Source organism: Pan paniscus, chromosome 2 (genome assembly GCF_029289425.2).
Source record: "Pan paniscus chromosome 2, NHGRI_mPanPan1-v2.0_pri, whole genome shotgun sequence".
In the NCBI taxonomy this organism is placed as follows: Eukaryota; Metazoa; Chordata; class Mammalia; order Primates; family Hominidae; genus Pan; species Pan paniscus.
The window spans coordinates 119,185,291-119,208,927 of NC_085926.1; the positions used below are offsets into that span (position 1 = coordinate 119,185,291).

Here is a 23,637-nt window from a genome sequence, read left to right on the forward strand (position 1 = left end):
TTGCTAGTCAATAATACAACTATGTGTAAATTAATCTTCATATTTGTAATGTGAAACAATCATATTATTGATGATAATTACTGTCATCCCACCTACTTGTGTACATTAGTACATTGCTTCTGTTTTTTTGTGATTACTACTTTATTACCTCTGGAGCTTAGCACACAAGGAGGTTAAAAAGCAGAGGGGCAGTAGGTTAAGAATACTAAAATTTGGCCGGGCGCGGTGGCTCACGCCTGTAATCCCAGCACTTTGGGAGGCCGAGGCGGGTGGATCACGAGGTCAGGAGATCGAGACCATCCTGGCTAACACGGTGAAACCCCGTCTCTACTAAAAATACAAAAAATTAGCCGGGCGTGGTAGCGGGCGCCTGTAGTCCCAGCTACTCGGGAGGCTGAGGCAGGAGAATGGCGTGAACCCGGGAGGCGGAGCTTGCAGTGAGCCGAGATCGCGCCACTGCACTCCAGCCTGGGCGACAGAGCGAGACTCCGTCTCAAAAAAAAAAAAAAAAAAAAAAAAAAAAAAAAGAGAATACTAAAATTTATTGCCACAGCAAAATGGGCCACAGTTAGGAAGTGGAATTATATAGCTATATCCCTGCTCCAACTATTACATGGCAGAAACTGTACAGTTATAAGTCAGGATGGCTGTCACAGAAACAGGAACCTTAGGAAGAGCTCTACCATATAAGCTGCAGCAGTAGGGTCTCTTACTGGATTGCATAGGTAGCACATGTAAGGGATGTGTTTTCTTCTCGGTTTTATGTCAGACCAGCCAATCGCAGACTTGCTTTACATTTCCAGAGATAAACAGCTATGTATATGGGAATCATTTATCCCCAATCACCAATTTGCTTACTGACACTCCAACTAAGATGGCCTCTAGGCTTAATAATTTTATCCTCTTCAAGATAGGAATATTGATTTATATACTGACTACCACTAGAATTATTAGGTGCTCTTAAGCTAAAGAAAATTATTTTCTGCTAATCTTTTAATCTGTTCCTATTACGGCAGCCTACTGATAGGCTTTATGTATAATTAAGTTCTCCAAGCCTCAATATACCCATCTGTTAAATGGAGATAATAATAGTAGTTATCTCATTGGGATGTTATAAGGATTAAATAAAAGAATGCATGTAAAATTCTGCATGCGATGCCTAGAATATCATAAATACTCAATATATGTTAGCATTTAATATTTATTATGTTACACAACTTGTTTAATCTTGTTGCCTTCATTGGAACAAACTTTTAATGCTGTTTTCTTTATGTATTTTACAAATTATACATACAGTAAAATTAACTATTTTTCTTTTGGTGTACAGTTTCATGTTTTTAAACACATGTATGATTTCTAAAACTAGCACCACAATAAAAATAAAGAATATTTCCATCATTTCCCACAACTCTCCCTTTCTGTCCCTTTATAGTCACTCCTCTCCCCAACTCCTAACCCTTGGCAACCACTGATCTGTTCTCCATCACTATAGTTTTGCCTTTTGGAGACTGTTACATATAAGTGGTTATATATTATGTAACCTTTTAAGCCTAGCTTCTTTCACTCAGCAGAATGCCTTTGAGATTCATCCAAGTTATGTATCCATAATTTGTTATTTTTTATTAATGCTTTCTTTAAGTATGAGGACATTTCAAGTATATGGTCATTTATTTCTTTTCTAAGAATCCATCTGATAGGTATCCCTTAATAGAATCTTTGTATTAAATAACACCTGACACAGTTTAGTCTGGTACAACATTTAGTGTGGTACAGCATTATCAAACAACTGTGTTCCTTTAATCACTAATGATATTCATGCAATAAAAAGGATCTGTAATCTAATAAATGTGAGAAATTTTGAATTCTATAAAAGTAAATTGGATTGCTTGCCATATGATTTCTCAGAATTTTTAACATATGCTATGAAATGCAAAATTCCTGAAAGGAGATATGGTTTTGCAAGTGCAAATTATCAAATCATCAAAATTAATTTTTTTCTGCTCGACAACTACCAAGTTGTATTCCACAGTTTGGGAAACATTAAACTAAAAATGAAAAATGTGGGCTTTTGAGTCTGGGTTTGAATCTTTGTCCTGGTACTCACTAGCTGCTTGACCCTGGACAAGTTTAATCTGCATTAATCCCAGATTCTTCATGTATAAAATGGGACTAATAGTACTTTCTTCATCAAGGTTGTTGTGAGGATTACACAAAATTTACTTTATATATACACATAGCACAATATATGCCACATGGTAAGCACTCAGTAAATGGTAGCTATTTATTACTAGAGGCAATATATAGGAGTGTTTAGAATCATAGGCTTTGGAGTCTGGTAGATCTCAATTTTCTTTTGGTTGTTGCTTCTTAGCTGTTATTTAACCTCATTAATAAAATGAGGACATTGCTTATGAGTATTAAAGATGATAATTAAATATTTAGTACAGTTAACCATGAGTGGTTCCCTGAGCACTTTCCTGAGGAAATAACTTTTTATTCAATCACTCAGTAGTTTATAGAGAAATGCATATATATTAACAACTAACTTCAGACCCAGAGTATTCTGATGCAGAGTCGTAATTAGAGCAGAAGAGGTTTTACTTCCTTTCAATATTAGAGAGGACATATTTCCAATGTATATACAAAAAAGCAGGGGGGGTACATTGCTCCTTATCCTATGTTTGGATTAGTATTAGGGGATGAGAGTAAATTCACCTACTTTTACACAGGAAAAAAATAGATACGTATGGCCTTTATTAATATTAATAGTAGGTAGTTAAGCTTAATATTATTATTAATATTATGAAAAGATACTACATTCTCTTAAGTCGTGGCCTTTTTTTGCAAAACAGAGCAAAAAACAAAGGTAAAAACCCCCACACGATTTCATAAATAACTATATTAGAAATGCTTTTTAAATCTGGATAAATCTTATTAATAATATAAATATACATTTTATAGAAATAACAAATGTGCTTTTTAATGGCACCATTAGTAGGTTGGTCATTTACCATATCAAATCACTGGTGCAAGACTATTACTCAAATCAACTGAAGTAAAATAAGTTAGAGTATTTTTGTTTATTTTGCTTATAACTCAAATATTTATGTCAGAATATTAAGATAGAATTATAAATAGAAAATAATACACACATTTTATATGTATGTTTGTATAGAAGCTTTGTTAAAAAAAAACCCTTTTTGGTTATATAGCCAGCATAAGATTAGTAAATGTCCCACTGATAATGTTTGGCGCCACACACAGTACAAAACGGAAGAGAAAAGGAAATCTTACAGAGCGATTTCTAGAAACAAGTAGATTCTTCAGCTTAGCAAATAGGATGTAAGTGAATTATGTAGATGAGCATTATATTCTCAAATAATTTGATACAATAAAAGCCTCTAGTTCTTTAAAAAAATTAGAAAAGAATATTTTCAATTTGGTATTTACTTCTTACTTCTTGAAAATACTTCTTGCTAACACACTTTTTCTTTTGTACACATACACTAGAGATATGTAAGTATTGATTTGAGAAATGAAAAATGAAAAACTGTGAAATGACTTCATAATTTTCAGATAGCTATAATGTTTTAGAGGAATCTTAACCCCACTCTATTATCTAATTATATCTTATAAAGCAACAGACCAAAAATCTTGTTTAAAGTTAGTTGAGCAAGATATATGGAGTTTATACTGATCTATAGACTGGCCACAAGTAAAATAGAAAAGGCAATTTATCTTTGATTAGCTATCCTTCTCTTACATATTAGCTTTCTCCATCTTTTTATCTTTACTCTTTTTTCACAGAAACTCCATTATCTAGAATTCTTATTTTACCCTCTGCCATTCTGAGCTTTCCACTGTCACATTTCATTTTATATTAAAATTTGTCTCTTTTCTCTTGTACAGATTTTAGGCCCCATAGGCCAGCTAATTAATCTGATATTCTGACATAGACTAATATTCCAATGATAGTGATTTAGAGTTTGGGAACCAAGTAAAGTACGTGAAGATGTCCTTTTGAGAGTCAGTGAGCACATCTACCTTCCTCCAAGCTCACTGCCTTTCCCCAAACCTACCCCAATATGTTTAGACTGGTCCATTAGTAAATTTAATGTGAGAATGTACATCTAGAAAGTGGGAAATGGTAGAATAGTAGGTTATTGAATGAGAAATTTTGAGCCGGGCAAGTTTTTTGCTGTCTGTCATGTTATATGGTATGCAACAAAACCTGTTCTTTATAGGTTCAGTCCTGTGACTTTGTGTCATTTTAAAGGACTTCTGAGTCTCATTAATGTTTTTTCCTATGTAGCGAACCATTCATAATATTCTCTGGTGGGCTGTCCTATGACAAAGCTTGTAGAAGACCAAGTTTAACCATCATGCATGGAAAAGCAATTACAGTACTTGAAATGGATCATCCTATTGTTGAATTTCTAACTTTATGTGAAACGCCCTATCCAAATGGTAAGTAACTAAAATGAAACTATTAATGTTGAAAATCATTTTGGAAATGACAAGTTTCTAACAAAATTAAGGTTAAATATTTTCAGATGTCTACTGTGGTATAACGCTGTGAGCTACAGGTGCTGGAACAGGTTCTGCAACTGTACCTACTTGAGAAACTGGAAATAACACAGATGTAGTACAGCAATGCTGGCATTTCAGGTTCTAATATCAGGTAAGTGCTTTAAACTTTGATTAGATGGTGGAAGCTGAGCTGGGAGGGTCTGATAAGGGTCCAGGGTGAAATCACTTGGGGAAGCTGAGGTCTCTTAATAGCCTCTCTCAGACCAGCTCCATCAATTCCATCCCAAAGCCAATCAAAGTTAAAGCACTTACCTGATATCAGTAATCTGTAACTGTGGTGGTGCTGCATCTGTTTCACATCTGGCTTTGCTTCAGATGCAACTGCAGCACCTCTGATTACTCTAGTAATGCAGATGTGTGGTTAATGACTTTTTAAAATTTTGAGAATAGTCAGAAGGGACTTTGGGAGGAGAAATGCTTATATATTTTTATTATACTGAATATAAAGACTTTTTGTAAACATAACAACTAGTCTAAACTTATTTGCAATCTGTATAATGAAATCTAATAATGATGAAATATTTTAATAATGTGGCCAGGTGTGGTGACTCATGCCTGTAATCCCAGCACTTTGAGAGGCCAAGGCAGGCAGATCGTTTGAGTCCAGGAGTTCAAGACTGGCCTGGGCAACATAATGAGATTCCATCTCAAACAAATAAATAGATAAATAAATAAATAAATCTAAAAAGTGAGAAAAGTGAAAACATAAAAAAGGAAATATGAGTCATGTTAAAACAACATAGTATGTGTATATACATTACTATATTTTTAAGACGAAATATGCAGATATAAGAGAAAGAGCACTGGACTTGGGGACAGAATATGTGAGGTTATGATTTAGCTCTGCCACTTACTAGCTAGGTGACCTTGGGCAAGTCACTTTACATTTATTAGTTTTATTTATGGTTTGTAGAAAGAGAATAGTAATATGGTCTCCACATGACTACTGGAAGGTTAAGTGAGCATACTTCTTAAACTATAAAAATATATATGTTGTGAGTTCCACTATTATATGTATTAACTTAGTTTATTTAGTCTCACATTTAAAAGATGGGATAAATTGATATTAAATAATAATCAATGTAGCACTTTATTTCCAAAGTTACTAGGACAGACAATTTACTTATGTTTTTAATTGTCAAATAATTATCGAATCATTCTATGGCCCCAGTACTACAAGAACTTGTTGAGCATACAGATAAAGTATTAAACTAATCTCTGATATCAAATTGCATAAAATCTGGTCAGATGAGTGAGATTATTATGACTTGTTAAGTTTAAGTAATGAAAGACCTTAATTAAGTGCTGAGTTGTATGGTTCAGAGTATAAATAATGTATTAATTTTTAAGCTAAATAGTCGTGGTTTCATGCATAGTAATAGCAGTTTTTGGAAAGAGAGAAAGGTAAGTCTGATTATGAGAGAGTAGAGTTGTTTAGAGAACAGAAGAAGAGAGAAACTGTCTTACAATATTTATGAATCATCAGAATATAAGTGTTTTTTGGAGTTACAAAAATGAATAATGAAAGAATGTAGGAAGAAAGAACAGAAGACCAACAGCTGAGCTTAGGAAAATGCCTCCTATGAAAAGCCTTGAGGAAGAAGATGTGTGAGCAATAGAAATTGAGAATGTGTGGTCTGTGTGTATATAAATTTCTGCACGTTGGTAGAGATGTTAGGACAATTTCTAATAAGGTTCAATAAAGCATAAATGCAATGTAACCATTCCTATTCACTTTCAAGCCATATATAAAAATCTTTGTTTTTTAGCAATGTGGTAATGAGGTTGGAACTTTTCACTTGTCAAAAGCTAGGAGATGTACTTTAACTCTATTGACAGTGCCGGAAAGGTTTCTGACCATATATCCATCTCAAGCAGAACCTAGTCCAAACCAGGACCCCAGAAACCTTCCTAATCTAGCTCCTTCATTAGAGGATTATTCTCCATGTAAATCACATCCTTGAGTACATCCCCAGCTGTAATCTCTGGGATTATCATTGGTGTTGGATTGTGCCCCAGGACTCTCGGGGCACAATTGGTAGCTCGTGGAGAGGAGGGTGAGCACTGTTAGTGAGGCCAACTCGAGAGATGAGAATTAGGGTAAAAGCCATTTCTGAGGCCAGATCTCCTGGTGAGATAACGCTAATATTATTTCACCCTTTTTGGGAGAAGGAAATATGGACCTGGCAGATTTGTACAAAATTCTTTCCCAGGAGCTGTACAGAGGCCAATGGGACAAGCAGAAATGACTGCCAATGAGGAGTCCTAATTGGAAGGGGATCAGTAAAGATTAGAGACTACCACAAATGTGTTGGCTACCCTGACCACCTAGATGAATTTAGAACTCTACAAAGGAACATTGAAAGCATGCCAGGGTTAAGGAGGACTAAAGAAAGGGCCTTGGGCCATGGCAGGCTAAATGCCACACCACAAATCTTTGCCAATTGGGCTTTTATTATTCCTTTGGTCTGTTTCACCAGTCCAGAGGACTAGAGGTGGTAAGCACAATGGAGATGTTGATAAATAGGCCAAATTATACAAATGTTTTCAATAATTTGCCCTGTAAAATGAGTTCCTCGTGCATTATGAAGCCCTTGAGAGACTTCTCAGGTTGTTATACATTTTCCAACAGGGCCTTAGCTACTGCCATGGCTATGGCCTGTTGACAATAGAAGGCTTCAATGCAATGCTAAAATATGTAAACTGTAACTAGTACATACTGATATCCTTGAGAGTCAGGGAGCTGAAAAAAATATTGTTGCCATGCCTCAAAGGGACTTTTTGGTAATGTGAAGTGGTCCATGAAGGCACGAAATGGTTTTCCAATGTGGTATTGTGGATATATTTCACACAGATACTAAGGTTGTGAGCTATCCCAAGGCATGCTTGCCATCTGTATAAATAATTGGCCGTTTTACCTTTGGCTAAAAGACATGTCTAGTAAGAGCATGCAGTTCTGCCTGTTGGACAGACCTGACATCAGGAAAGATAAGTAAAGTGGCAGAATTAAGCAAGTTATATTGGGTCATGGTAAGGGGAGGTGAGGATAGAAAAAGAACTGCATAGTTTGCTAGACTTCTTGTGATGTGAATTGAGGAGAGCCCCATTAGAGTGTGGAACACAGATAGTGAGGGGGGCCCCGTTACTATTTTCATTGTGGCTTTTACAAAAGAAGAGACAACATCAACTTCTTTGAGACAAGGAGACTATAGTATCCTATGGGTACGGTTTGTGTCCAATTCTGATATTTTAATTCACCTAGTTGGTTAGATTTTAAAAGGGGAAATCCCCTGAATGTCCCGAGAGCATCCGTAGTCTGGACTGGGGAAAGAGGGCTAGGGGACTCCATCAGGATTTAGTTATAACCAAATGTTAGAGGATCTTAGGAGAATTCAGAATCTAGTCCAGTCTATAGCCAAATAACAAGGACTTTAGGGCAATGCACAATGTTACAATCTAATAACAGATACAATTTTGCTTTTCTTAGAAGCATAACTTTTCCTCTCCACATTGATCATATAAGAAATCTCAGCTATTAGAACCTCTTGAAGCTAGATGGCCAGACCAAGTCAGGCATTAGATTTTACTTATAGTCTTAAGGTTCTTGGGCCTACCAGGAAGTGATAGTTTTTACTTACTCACTGTAAAACTAGGAACTCTTGAAGACAAGCATTTTAGGCACATTTTTACATATAACATTTCAGTACATACCTTGGTAATATAACCAATGTTCCCAATTGTATCCTGCTTTCAAGAGAGATAAGATTTTTATTTAACTTATATAAATAAAAATAAGAATATTCATTTATAGCTTCTGAATTTTAAGGAATCAAGTAGGGAGAAAAAGCAAACGCTTCCACCTTTGTTCAATAGAGGATACTTTACCAAAATATTGCAAGCTATAGATAGTTTACGTCAGAAAATTTCCTTGAATTTGGAAATCAAAACATTTAAGCAACAAAAACATTATCCTTATCAATTACTTAATTTCATTTAAATAATTCTGTTTGGTTGGCCAGGTGCAGTGGCTCACACCTGTAATCCCAGCACTTTGGGAGGCTGTGTGGGAGAATAGCTTGAGCTCAGGATTTCAAGACCAGCCTGCACAACATAGCAAGATCTGTCTCTACTAAAAGTCAAAAAAATTATCTGGGTGTAGTGGTACATGCCTGTAGTCTTAGCTACTCCAGAGGCTGAGGTAGGAGGATCAAGCTTGAGCCCAGGAGATGGAAGCTGCAGCGATCTATGATTGCACCACTGTACTCCAGCCTGGGGAACAGAGTAAGACTGTTTCAAAAAAATTTTTTTTCTTTATTTTGATTAGCAATTTTGGACTATAGCCCATTGCAAATACTTCTAGAGAATTTAAAACAATAACTGTGGATGACAAAAACCCAGAACAATTATAGCCAAAGATATGATGAGAATTTCCAATTGACAAGGCAATTTAGATGTTTTGGTGGCATACAATCATTTAACATAATAATCATTATTATGGCACATATCTTGGCATATCAGAATTTTATACAATTTTACACTTTTTAATAAAGCCACAAATATAATTTAAAGGAAGTTAAACACCATTCATAATTTGACAGCACTTCCTGTATTATTTACCAAATAAACCTAATCATTTAATATCTGTACAAGATGAGAGATAAACCCTTTGAGGCTCTTCAGGGGGCCTATGTGGAAAATTGTAAAATTAATTTTAGGCCAAAAGGCTTAACTTAAGATTTGGGTCCTGGAGAGACCTGCCAAAGATGTTAAAAATTTCAAAAACTACTTTCTTTAATAGAATGGTGTTCACTGCTAAATAATAGTTACTTATTCAACCAAAGTAAGAGTAAAAATCAGAAGATTTCAAAAGCAATACAGAAAGTTACATGGATGTGAAAACCTTAACCCTTGTAAAGTTCAGTTTTCTGAAGTAGTCAAAACCCAACAAGGACAGCATGAAGTACAGGAAGTTTCCTTGGTAAAACACAGAATCTGTGTTTCCTAGGCTCATATATTCCTTGAGCAAGGAATATGTGGTTCTTAGCAAGAGCATATGAAGTTCTGGTTACATAAAATAATTCAGACACATAAAGAAAAGCCAAGAGTACTCAATCAAGTTATACCGAGTAAAACATTGCTTTTCTGGACCTTCAGGATAAAAGTAAAACCAGAGAAACTAGGTGGTTCTCAGGAAGAAATGTGACAGAAATAGAAATTTGTTTGTAATTCAGAGGATGGTTGTTAAACACATTTCAGAATTAAAAATCAAAACCTCTTGCAATCTTACTAAAAGCAATTGAACCTTTGTTGGCTGGGTGCAGTGGCTCATGCCTGTAATCCCAACACTTTGGGAGGCTGAGGCAGTGGATGGCCTGAGGTCAGGAGTTCAAGACCAGCCTGGCCAACATGGTGAAACCCCCGTCTCTACTAAAAATACAAAAATCAGCTGGGTGAGGTGGCACACATCTGTAATCCCAGCTACTCGGGAGGCTGAGGCAGAAGAATCGCTTGAACCTGAAAGGTGGAAGTTCCAGTGAGCCGAGATCATGCCACTGCACTCCAACCTGGGCAATAGAGTGAGACTCCATCTCAGAAAAGAAAAGAAGAAAAGAAAAGAAAAGAAAGGAAACCTTTGTTGTTTTAACATAGGTGACCAGATTTTTAAACTTTGTATCAGTGTATTTTAACATCAAAGTTTATTCTTTAGAAAGACTGTCACAAATAATTTCTTTTAATTATAGCCAGCTTAATCACACCCAGAATTTCCTTCATAAGTTCCCATTCATGAACCTTATCATGATTTACTCAGACCATCTATGGATTACTGAGACACCCTGCCTCACTCTATACTTCCTCTTTCTTCTTAAGTAACCAGTTATATCACTCTAGGAAAAAGATTTACCATGCAAGACTATCTCATGCAAAATTATTCTCTTATCTTTACATCTATAACTCTCCTTACATCTCTTTCTGTCTCTACTATTTACAGTTCCTTTCTATCTTGTTTCTATTTCCTTCCTAAATCCACATTTTGACACTCCCTTTAGATAACCTTTGAATTAGAAAAAGTTATTTTTTCCCAATAAAAGACATTTTTTTCCTCTTATAATTTTTTTCTCTTATTAAACACACCTTACTTTGGCATACTTTATATACAGAATTATATATCAATTGGAATTTTTAGCTTCTGGTAACCTTAAATTTTATTAAAAACATAGGAAACACAAAATCTTGAATTGCCTGTTACATATCATTATTTAACAGATAACAACCATTTTATTTTTATTATTTTTCATTTTTTTTACTTTTTAGAGACAGGGTCTTGCCCTTTTGCCCAGGCTAGAGTGCAGTGGCATGATCATGGCTCACTGCAGCCTCAAACTCCTGGGCTCAAGCAATTCTCTCACCTCAGCCCCCCAAGTAGCTGAAACTCCAAGTGTGTGTCACCATACCTGGCTAATTATTTTATTTTTTTGTAGAGATGTCTTGCCTTGTTACCCAGGGTGGTCTCAAACTTCTGGCCTCAAACAATCCTCCCACCTTAGCTTCCCAAAGTGCTGAGAGTATAGGCGTGAGTCACCATGCTTGGCCAAGAGCCATTTTATAATTGTCAGAAAAACGTGTTTCCCTATAACATATTTTTATGCATATTTAGTCTTTCTCTTAGTATTTCTAGTCTTTCTATTAAATTTAAGAAGCCAAGGACAACCCTATTTATGTTCAGCAGTTTGTTTCAGTTTTTATCGTATTTGAAAATGACTTGTACATTTAATGAGTTATCTATTATTTAATTTAGGATTTCAAATTACATAAAATTTATAGCTATTTATCCCATTTACCTTTATTTATTTATTTTTAGCAGTGTGCTGAGATTACTTATGAAAACTGAGATAATAGACAAACTAGTCATCATTCCAAATTATTTATCTATTACTTATTTTATATAACTGCATATCAGGCAAATATTATAAAAGTAATGACCTTAAAGTCAAATAATTCAGAGGACACAGGCATTCCCATCAAATCAACAACCTTAGACTAGTCCCATTTGCCAAAAGATTTCTAAGTCAAATGTGAACTTGAAAAGTGCCTGGTCTTATTTGCTTAATTTATGAGTACTCATCTATTTATAAGCCAATTGGGTACCATAGACAAGTACAACCAGACTTGTACATGCAGCCAGATACAAGTCTGGTTGTATTTGTCTATATCGGGCAAATATTATAAAAGTAATGACCTTAAAGTCAAATAATTCAGAGGACACAGGCATTCCCATCAAATCGACAATCTTAGACTAGTCCCATTTGCCAAAAGATTTCTAAGTCAAACATGAATTTGAAAAGTTCCTGGTCTTATTTGCTTAATTTATGAATACTCATCTATTTATAAGCCAATTTGGTACCATAGACAAATACAACCAGACTTGTACATGCAGCCAGATACAAATAATGATCAAGCTTTAATTAAAGCTTTAGCCATATGTCAGGCATAACTCACTAGTTAAAAGGGATAGTTAGATTCAAACTTCGTCACTGTTAAACTAACAATTTTAGTTTAAATTTTTCTGTTCCACGTGGCTGAAGCCCCTTACTGAATTTTAGAGAAACCAGAGTAGCAAAGTAGTCGGGCGGACCGGCAGGAAGAGAGGAGCTAGTTGAAGAAGGTTAGCTCTAGAATCAATTAGAAAGCCAATGAGTCTCTTTTCTACATTAGATTACCTAAGGTTCCTAGATCATAGAGGATCCCCGGTCCCATTATTTTTAATCACTATCAGAAACTGGTATCTGGTGGGCTGATTAATGGGCAGCTTCTTTCTCTACCTGCCAGGATGATTAGGGCACTCCCATTTCCAATGGTCCTCTTGTTTATAATATGCACATTGTGGCCTCAAGAGTGTACGGCCATTTTGGCCACCAGTGGGGTCCCTAAGGGTCTTACCCATGGCCATTTGTTTTTCCTAGCATGCTCCATGTTGTGCCTCGACTGGTTGTGGCCAAGAGCCACAGCAAGCAGCATAGCTTGTTGTCTCATGTCGCATTGCTTTTGCCCTTCCTGGACTTGAATAAGATGATTAAATGCCTTAAAGGCAATCTCGACTACTGGAGATATTGATATTCCCAACACCTTTTCTACTTTTTGTAGTTTTCCTCTTATGCCAGGGGCACTCTGACTGATAAAACTCTCAGGTTACCTGGATGTTCAGGGTTAATGTTAGTGTATTGCCTGAAGGCTTTAAGGACCACAAGAAAGGAAGAAGCATTTTCTTTGGCCACTGTTGTACCTTTATGGCTTGTGCTGCTGGAGTCCTGCTACAATTAACATTCCCCATTTTGCTTGGAAGTTTATCTCAGATGGCTAGAGCAAGGCCCTGCACTAGAAAGAGATATATATATTTTGGGTCTGCAATGTGGTACTTATGGAGATTCCTTCCCAGTGAATCACCCAATGGGTTGGGTATCCTCTAGTCACCTGGGAGTACCTAAAAGGGCTGGAGGGAGCAATGTAGTCCCTCTATTAAATAATTTTCTAATTAGGCTGTTTCTGTGCCATCAAAATATTTACTGCTGCTTAAGCCAAATATTACTGCTCATATCAGAATACAAACAGAAACAGAAAAAGCCAATCAAACAAGACAAACCACAGCATTTTGGACTCTGAGTTTGATCCCCTCAAAGGGAGCAAACAGACAAGGCTCAAACTTGTCCCTGCAAGCTTCCGACATCTTTAGTCCATTCTGGATGGAGAAGGTTGACCTCCAGCCGATAATCAAGCAAATAATTTACTCAGTCTAGTTGACTGGAACAGACAGCGACCCTGAGTCAGGCCTCCTTGGCTGCCACTGGCAGCTCCTTCAGGGTTTGCTGAGTGGTCTTAACAACATAAACAAGTGACTAGACAAACCCTAAACTTGACACGTATACATATACACATCCAAGTTCCAAGTTCCCAGTCAAGTTCCTAGTCAAATTTATAATCAAGAGTGCCACGTGAACATACCCCCTTATTCTTCTTTCCATCAAAGTTGAAATCCCCTAACAAAACCCCCTTGTGGAGGTTGACAAGGCTCCCTAGTGGAAGTTGATAAGAAAGGAGCTGAGAGTTGGTTACTTGTACAGAGATTAATTCACCACAAAATAAAAATAAAAAAGAGGAAAAAAAAATGTGTTCCAAAATTCAAAACTTCTTTTTGCTGCAAAAATGAAAGTAAAAGCACCAAAAGTCAGCAGGGCCATGCTGGGGAGACAGGAACCAAGAGCAAATCACTGAGTAAAACACCTGGACAGCTGCTCAGACCCTCAAGTGGATCCCATCCCTGATATGGAGCTGGTGAGCCACAGTCAAAACTGTCCTGAAAGGATTTAGAGAAGTCCGATCTGGGTCACCAACTTTGTTATTGAACTAAACTGGGTCCATTTGCCCATGCACAATGGAAAGCCAAACACTGAAGCAGCAGGTTTTTGCAGCAAGAAAGGTTTATCGTGAGTGAACTGGCAAGGAGACAGATCTCAAATCTGTCTCCCCAAGCTGGGGATTCAGGAAGGTTTTATAGTCAGAGCGTAATAAGTCATGATCTGATTGGATCTTGCCATAGGATGATGCCAGGAGGTATGTTCTGACTGGATCCTTCCCTGGTGTGATACCAGGGCTCTATCTGATCGGATCCTGCAGCCTACCATGCAATGTATGCTTCTTAATTTTAATCCCTGTTCCTTGTTCTGGGCACTTAGGTTCTACCTGTGGTTGCATGCTTGGTTTATCTTGGCATGTTCAGGTTACGTGGCCTTCAATCTGGGAGTCCATGGCAACTGAAGAGCTTTGTTATGTAAAAGTTGAACCAGATTGATATGATATGGTTATACAACCTATAAATATATTTCAAATTACATTGAATTGAAAGTAAACTTTTTATTATAAGCAGTGTTGCTCTTATACGGATGTGAATGTATGTCATATCCCAGAGAAGCAGAGATACTATTCCCTCAGTACATCTCCTTGTGGGCATAAAATCACATCTAAAATACAAAGGTTATGGAAGAATAAGATAAATGTTTGTGAGATCAGGTGACAGATTCACTGTCTTCACATAATCCAATATTGTCATCACTGCATGATTATTGAGATATATTTATACTGTGCTACTCTTAAAATTTTTTTCTTGTTCTTTCTAGTGATCTTAATATTAAATTTGAGAAGCACAACTTTTTTTAAGTGCTCTTTGTTACTTCTTACTTTGGCTTATAGTTTGGTCTTCTCACATCATTTAAATAATATTTGTATAGGGATAAAGGAAATGCAATTTTGCTGATTTTGTAGTGTATACAATATGAAAACTTTTCATTTTTTATTTTTACTTGTAGAATTTCAAGAACCCTATGCTGTCGTGGTACTTCTGGAGAAAGATCTCATTGTAGTTGATCTGACACAAAGCAAGTAAGTTATCCATGTACAGATTAACACTTTTAAACTCTATTTATTTTAGATTATTGGCATTTGTATTCTTTCAATAGGAAATATTCTTTGTGTGAATATTGGTTTGCTAGAATTACAGAAATGCACTTTGGTTCAATGGTGAAAATTAAACAAGAGGAATTTGGGAAACACTGAGAAAATTGTGAGACAACTTAAAGGCAGCACCTGATGTTTGGACAGAAGCATTGGAGACTCAGGACACATAAAATTGATCACATTTTTGTTGTTTCCTTAAATAAAATCAATCATTATGAAAACTTGTACAATGTGATAGCTGAGTAATGGAAAATGACACATGATAGAAGTATTATTGCACTACTGCTGCAGACAACACAGAAGACCAGAATCTCAGGGGCAGAGAAGACAGGGGCCTTCTTTTACTTTTTTTCCTTTTTCATTATGTCACAGGCAATTGAAACAACTGTAGAATAATGCTATAATAGTGGTGCTCTCCACTCCTTTACATTGTCAGTAAAAATCTAACTATACATTTTTATTATAATGGTAATAGCATGAAACTAATTTCCATCATTGTATGTTCTTCACCCACTGATCTTTTAGCCTCATATATTTGTAACACAATTTTGTAAGTTGTCTCTCCTTGGCCTGGAATGACTTTCTCTTCATTTTTTCTTCTTATTAATATCTGTAAGATTCTCAAGTCAGATATCACTTCCTTATTTAAAAAAAATTCATTATCTATATAATTTGGCCACATATTCTAGTATGGGCTCTCATACCCCCCACATTTCTCTCTTCATAGCTTTTGACACAGATACAATTTTCTATTTGCTGTTGCTTAAAGATTGTCTCCCCACTAGGCTGTAGGCTCCATGAAGGAGGGGCTCTGTCTCCACATGGAGTCAGCTCTCAATAAATTTTTGTTGAATAAATCAGTCCAAATTCTACTCTTCAAGTTGTTTGTAAATGTAAGATCCAGGGTTCTTCCTCATACTAATTTGCAGATATTGTTCTCGGAATTTGGAAAGGGATGTAGGATTTGGGCCATTAAATCATCATAACTGGGAATTCTGCTTAGCTGCCCTATTTATCAACATTAACACTTTTTGGGTAGATGTAAGGATTTATGCTTATTCCTCTAAGAAGTTCTAATATGAGTCTTATTAAAACATACTCTTCTAATCTCATTGGTACTCAACTCTTCTTTCTACGTCATATTTGTTGGTTACTCGTACTTTGTCTAAGTATCTAACATCTTTGCAGGCCCATTATACTTTACCTTTCATGCCCACTTTCTTCAGTATATATATATTTTTTAATTTAAATTTTGTTTTATTGTGATAGACTATGTATAACATAAAAGTTACCATTTTATGTACACATACATTCTTGTGCTTTTCATTACCCTATATAAGTATGTGAATTAACATTTTGCTTGCAAGTTTTCATCTAACATTTACCTTCTTTAGCATGTATTAAAATCTATGTGGCATTCCCATTTCATTGGTTATTACATGAAATTTAACATGTCAAAAACTGAGTATGTTCTCTTTCCCTCCAAATGGTTACCTCTCAGCTATATTGAATGTTAAACAAGTTGTAACTTTGGAATCTCTTTCAATTTTTTTCTTTTTATCTTTTTCTTTCCATTTAATCCCCAACCCAAAGGCAAGCATTAGGGTTTACAAATTATTTCTATTCTTGATTTCTTTATGTCTAAATTCCTCTAGTAAATTTTTAGTTATTATTTCTCTTTTAAATATCTTTTTGCCTACTCTTTGCCAATGTACTAAAATAATTTTTCTCAAAAATTTTCTCAATATTTCACTTTGTCAGGAGCCTATTATCATTACCTCTTGCTATTATCAAATTCTAAATTGTAGGCCTGGTCTTCAAGGGGTCCATTTATCTTCTAACTCTGTAATCTTAGAAATATTAATAATTTCTACTCTGAAACAGAGAATCTCTGATATATCTAGTTTAACCTCTGGTACCTCTAGTTTAACCTACTTGTCACTTAACTAGACATGAGTTTTTCCTTTACCTGATTTTGCATATATAACTATTCTTATTTGGGATACTATCTGCAACATTTCAGATTGGTGGAAAGAGAACTCCTGCCAGAACACACACACACACACACACTATATTCTCTGGAGATTGGACTAAACTCCTAATTTTTAATTAAGTTCCTAATAATATGGCAAAAAACTGTTTTGTAACAAGCACCTCCTACCCTAAAAAAACACAGTGTGTCAGAAGTTATAGGATGACACAGACCTGGAACGGATATAGCATAGAATAATACTAATTTCCTCCTAGTACAGTGCCTTGTACATATGATGTTCTAAATAGCTACAGGAATTTTAAATTTGAGTCTGAACTCATTTCCTTTTTAAGGTTATAGTAGGCTTGAGGATATGAAAGTTATTACATCCATAAGTCTTTATTCCAACTATGTTCTCTAGTTTACATAGGAAATGATCTTTTAGATATACACAGTCACATACACACAAACCTACATATGACACACATCTTTTCATTATTCCTGCAAAAAAATTTAAAAGTTTCCTATATATTACCTCTTTGTCTTAGTCCCTTTTATATTGTTATAAAGGAATACTCAAGGCTAGATAATTTATAAAGAAAAATTATTTGTTTGGCTCACAATTCTGATGTCTGGAAAGTCCAAGGTTGAGTGTCTGCCTCTGTTGAGGGTCTCAGGCTGTTTCTACTCATCTCAGAACGTGAAGGGAAGTCAGAGTGTGCAGAAATCACATGGTGAGAAAGAAGGCAAGAGAGAGAGGGGACAGGTTTCAGGCTTTTTTAAACAACCAGCTCTCATGGGAACGAAGAGTGGGAACTCGTCCTTAAGGGAAGACATTAATCTATTCATGAGGAATCTGCCCCTGTGAAGGGGAAAGACATCCCGATCATAGCATTCTTCACCTGAATCCCCCAAACTCATGTCCTCACATAAAAGATACAATCATTCCTTTCCAATAGTCTCAAAAGTCTTAATTCATTTTAACATCCATTCAAAAGTTCAAAGTCCGAAGTCTCATCTGAGACACAAAGTAAGTTACTTTCAGCTGTAAGCTTATAAAATATGAAACAAGTTCTTTACTTCCAAGGTAAAAATGGTTGTATAGGTATTGGGTAAACATTTCCATTCCAGTAGGAAGGCGTAACAAGTCTCATGTAGCTTTAAAACACAGCAGAGTAGACATTAAATCTTAAAGCTCCAAAATAATTTTCTTTGACTCCATGTCCTGCATCCTGGAAACATTGGTGCAAGGGGTGGGCTCCCAAGACCTTGGCAGTCCTGTCCCCATGTTTTTGCTGTGCACAGCCCATGTGGCTTTCATATGTTGGAGTTGAATGCCTGAGGCTTTTCCAGACTGAGGTTGCACACTGCTGGTGGCTCTGCCTATGTGGCAGGTTTCAGCATGGGCACCCAGGCTTTTTGATATATCCTCTGATATCTAGGGGGCGGCTGCCAAGCCTCCATGGCTCTTGTGTTCTGGGTGCCTGCAGACTTAACACCATGTGGGTGCCACCAAAGCTATGGCTTGTGCCCTCTGGAGCAGCAACCCCAGCAGTAGCTGGGTCCATTTGAGCCATAGTGGGAGCTGGAGTTGTAGGGATGTGAGGAACAGTGACCCAAAGGGGCACAGGGCAGTGGTGCCCTAGGCCTGTCCCCCAAAACCATTCTGTTCTCCTAGGCTCCTGTGACTGTGATGGGATGGGTGGCCTCAAAGATTTCTGAAATGCCTTTTGTCCATTGTCTTGACTATTAATACCTTGCTCTCTTACTGGTCATGCTAATCTCTTTAGGAAGTAGTTGCTTAGATTCCTCTCCTGAAAACACTCTTTTCTTTACTATCACATGGCCAGGCTGCAAATTTTTCAAATGTTAATGCTCGTGTCCCTTTTAATTATAGATTCTTCCTTTAGGTGATTCCATTGTGGACATAATTTAGTGTAAGCTGTTAAAAGTAACAATGCCACTTCTTGAGCACTTTGCTGCTTAGAATTTTTTTCCTCCAGATACTCTAGGTCATCGCTCTTAAGGTTAGCCTTCCATAATGCAGCCAAATTCTCTGCTACAGTGCAACAGTGCAGCCAGGTTCTTTGCTACAGTGCAACAATGGGGATATTCGCTCCAGTTCCAGTAAGTTCCTAATTTCTGTCTGAGACCTCATTAGCATAGCCTTTTCTGCCCATATTTCTGTCAGTATTTTGGTCACAACTACTTAACCAATCTCTAAGAAGTTCCAAACTTTCCCTCATCTTTTTATCTTCTGAGCTCTCCAAACGCTTCCAACCTCTACCCATCACTCATTTCTAAAGTGCTTCCACAATTTCAGGTATCTTTATAGCAACACCCTGCTCCTTAGTACTAATTTTCTGTCTTAGTCTGTTTTGTGTTACTAAAAGGAATACCTGAAGCTAGTAATTTATTTTTAAAAAAAATGTTTATTTTGTTTACAAGATTGGGCATCTGTATGTGGTGAGAACCTCAGCTGTTTTCACTCATGGTGAAAGGTGAAGCGGGGCTGAGCTGGTGTGTGCAGAGATTACATGATGAAAGAAGAAACAAGCGAGAAGGAGGAGGCTCCAGGCTCTTTTTAACAACCAGCTCTCACAGGAACAAAAAGGGAGAACTCATTCACCTCCAAGACAGGACATTAATCAATTCATGAAGGATCTGCCCCATAAGCCAAACACCTCTCATTAGGCTCCACCTCCAACACCGGGGACTAAATTTCAAGATGAGGTTTGGAGGGGACAAACATCCAAACCATAGCACTCCCATTGAAAGAAAGTCAAAATTTACTTATATTTTAATATTTATAAGGATACTAAATAAATATTTACCATTGTATATAGGTAAAGTGCTTGGTTTATTTTTAATGAATTAACTAAGTAAACTTGTTATATAATAGTTTCAGATTAATAGAATTCATTGTATCTATATTAGCAAAACAATGCCACTGTGGAATGTTAGAATTATGAGAAGTAAATTTTGAGCTTGAGTAAAATTTTACTAGTATTAATATTACATTTTATAAATTACTATTACAAAAAGAGCATTTTTGTTCATACAATTCTTGTTTTATGGTACTTAAAAAACAAGCAAAATTTATAGTGATGTTTAGAGACATTTTAGGGCTTACTTTATCAAAATTATTTTCTGTTTTTTTCTTTGTAAAATAACACTGATATATTGTCTTTATCTATTAGTTTTCCAATCTTTGAAAATCCATATCCCATGGACATTCATGAATCACCAGTTACATGCACAGCATACTTTGCAGATTGTCCTCCGGATTTGATTCTAGTACTGTATTCTATAGGAGTCAAGCATAAAAAACAAGGATACAGTAATAAGGTAAAAGTAGAAATTATAAATAACTTTTCTTGTATTCATATCACATGATCATACTTTTTTCCATTACTTTATTTTCTTACATTCCATATAGGAGGACTTAACTAAATTCTTTTTAAGTTATAAGCCAACATCTATTAAATACATAACTTCTTAAATTCAAATTTTCTAAATGCTACATAGCTTTAAGCCTATAGAAATATAATTTCTTATACAGAAGGTATATAATTATATACTAAGATATACTTATCTAGTATGTACATTTATATACTAAGTATGTACTTATACTAATATATATTTGAGTCATAAGATGTAACCTTTATTTTAGATGAAAAAATATGTTTAAATGTCCAACAATGATAGATTGGACTAAGAAAATGTGGCACATATACACCATGGAATACTATGCAGCCATAAAAAAGATGAGTTCATGTCCTTTGTAGGGACATGGATGAAATTGGAAAGCATCATTCTCAGTAAACTATCACAAGAACAAAAAACCAAACACCGCATATTCTCACTCATAGGTGGGAATTGAACAATGAGAACACATGGACACAGGAAGGGGAACATCACACTCTGGGGACTGTTGTGGGGTGGGGGCAGGGGGGAGGGATAGCATTGGGAGATATACCTAATGCTAGATGACGAGTTAGTGGGTGCAGCACACCAGCATGGCACATGTATACATATGTAACTAACCTGCACATTGTGCACATGTACCCTAAAACTTAAAGTATAATAATAATAAATAAAATAAAAAAAAAAGAAAATAAAAAGACTCAGGTCTTCCTAGTTTATAATTAATTAATTAATGGTTTAGGAAACATAATTATTAAAAGTTATTTGTTAAATAACATTCTAGAATTTTTTATTATAGTTTACTACAAGATTCAACTATTTACAATTGTAACAGATTATCTATTATGATTTCTATTATTCTCCCAGGGCTGTTGGGATGGACAACTTCAAGAGACACTATTTACATAGCTTCTATGTTAAATGGCACCACAGTAGTTTGGTGGTACACAGACTATATGACGCATGTAGCAACACTGTATTTGTACAATTAAAAATACTTCTTTGATTTGTTTATATAAATGGTAAGATTGATTAAAATCTATATTTTTAAGGGAGATGGAATTGTGCATTTAGAGGTGTTTGTTCAATGAAAGAATTAAAAGACAGCTACGCACTTCATTCTTGATTATTTTACACTTATTTTTCTTTAAGTGAGCTTTTTATCATTATTTTAAGCTATTTTCATTTTAAATTTCTAAGCCATTTAAACATGTATATATATTCTTTCTGGATAATCTGTTTAGGAGTGGCCAATCAGTGGAGGAGCTTGGAACCTTGGAGCACAAACATATCCAGAAATTATTATTACTGGGTAAGTAGATGTGTTTTGTGAGTTATTAGTTCATCAACAAAAAGATGTTTACTGAGTCTTGATACTTTTCCATAATTGTGTTCTATGCAGAATAATAGTTTAAGTAAAAGTAAAAATATAAGAAATAGCTTCTACCCAAAGATTCTCATCTTGACAGAGGATATAATCAAACCATTGGAAACATAATAACAGAAAAAAAAGCATAGATTATATCACCAGGAGAAGGTCAAAGTTGGGAAGTCATGAGATATTAGTCTTCATGGAAATCACAGAATATTAGCTTTACAAAGGCCCTTACAAACACTTATCTATTTCTGCCAAATTCAGGAATCACTGCTCTGTATCTGTACGAGATGGTTATTTTAAATATTTCTCAAAACTTACAGCACCAGAAATAACACTCCTTTGTATGACAACCCACTTGATGTTTTAATATTAGGAACAAAAATAGAGACATAGCTAATGATAAATATGAGATTTAAAAAGTAATTAAGGGATCTGCTAATGGGAAGATAGAGTAAATATATTTTTTCCTATTCTTCCCACTAAACAACTAAAAACTCTGGATATTACATATAAGACAAACATAAGATGACTGGGAAATGTGAAGAAGCATCAGACCAAGTAGGACCCCTAAGTCTTAGAGAATGACATGGAAGTCAGTTCCCTAAGTTTTCTTTCCGCCTCATATATCCCAGAATTAGAGCTAAAGAAGCTAGTAACCTAGAACTGGGAATAAACACAAATTAAAAATCCCAACAAAATCTAGCTCTCTTTAATCATAGAATGAAGAAAGCGGCAGTGTATCAAGACAGAAAACATTTGGAAAATAATCTCTCTACTTAGGTTTAACAACACCACACACATACACACACACACGCACACACACACACATGCACACACCTTCCTCCCACACACACAACTGTGGCCCCACCCCAACTCACTCCAGTAAAGGCCAAGTGGAGAGCTTAGAGTTTCACCCTTATCAGGGTATAATGAGGTACCCCCAACTTCCCCAGAGTGTCAGATAAAGCAGAGTAGGGAGCTGGGGCTTTGAATCATGGTGGGTGAAACCCCTCCCCTGTGGTGTCAGTGGGGAGCTAGAATTCTCACCACTGCCTAGCAGTAATGAGTAGCTACCACTCCCTATCCCCTTCCCTGTGTCAACAGAAATAAATGAGGAAGGAAGAGAAGAAAGAGGGTGGGACTGCAAAGTATTAAGGAAATAATGGCTGAAAACTTATCAAATTTAGCAAAACAACATGAACCTTCAGATTCCAGAAGCTGAGCAAACCCCAATAAATCTATACCAAGATAAATTATCGTCAAACTTCTGAACAGTAAACACTGAAAGAAAAAAATCTGGAAAGCCACAGTAGAGAAATGACATCTGACCTATGGGGCCAAACCAATTTGAATGACAGCAGATTTTTCATCAGAAACCCTGCCTGCCAAAAGGAAAAATGAGTAGTTTTCAAGTACTGAAAGAAAAGAACTATCAATCTTGAATCCTGTAACCAATGAAAATATCCTTCAAGAATTAAGGCAAAATCAAGATCAAAATCCATCATTTCCAGATGCAATAAACTAAAAGAATTTTTCAACACCAAATCTACCATTAAAAAAGTAGCTAAAGGAAGTTCCCTACACAGAAAGGAAATGAACCTTGGTTCACCAAGAAGGAAGAAATAATGCAATAATAAAAGTATGGATAAATACAATAGGCTTTCCATCTCTTGGATTTTTAAAGGTATATTTTATGGTTGAAGCAAAGATTATAGTAACAGAGTCTGATGTTACTATAATCACATTGTCTGGTGTGGTTCTAAAT

General features: G+C 35.8%; 1 protein-coding gene across 8 annotated transcripts in view; it reads left to right on the plus strand.

The window, feature by feature from the left end:
- Positions 1-23,637, plus strand: part of STXBP5L (syntaxin binding protein 5L) — a 507,233-nt gene that overhangs the window by 308,416 nt on the left and 175,180 nt on the right. For all 8 annotated transcript variants that reach the window (XM_003825169.4, XM_008950467.3, XM_003825168.4 and 5 more), the window contains 4 exons: positions 4,313-4,467; positions 14,949-15,021; positions 20,269-20,416; positions 21,739-21,806. In XM_003825169.4, coding sequence (XP_003825217.1) covers positions 4,313-4,467; positions 14,949-15,021; positions 20,269-20,416; positions 21,739-21,806 — 444 coding nt within the window. The remainder of the gene's footprint in view (positions 1-4,312; positions 4,468-14,948; positions 15,022-20,268; positions 20,417-21,738; positions 21,807-23,637) is intronic.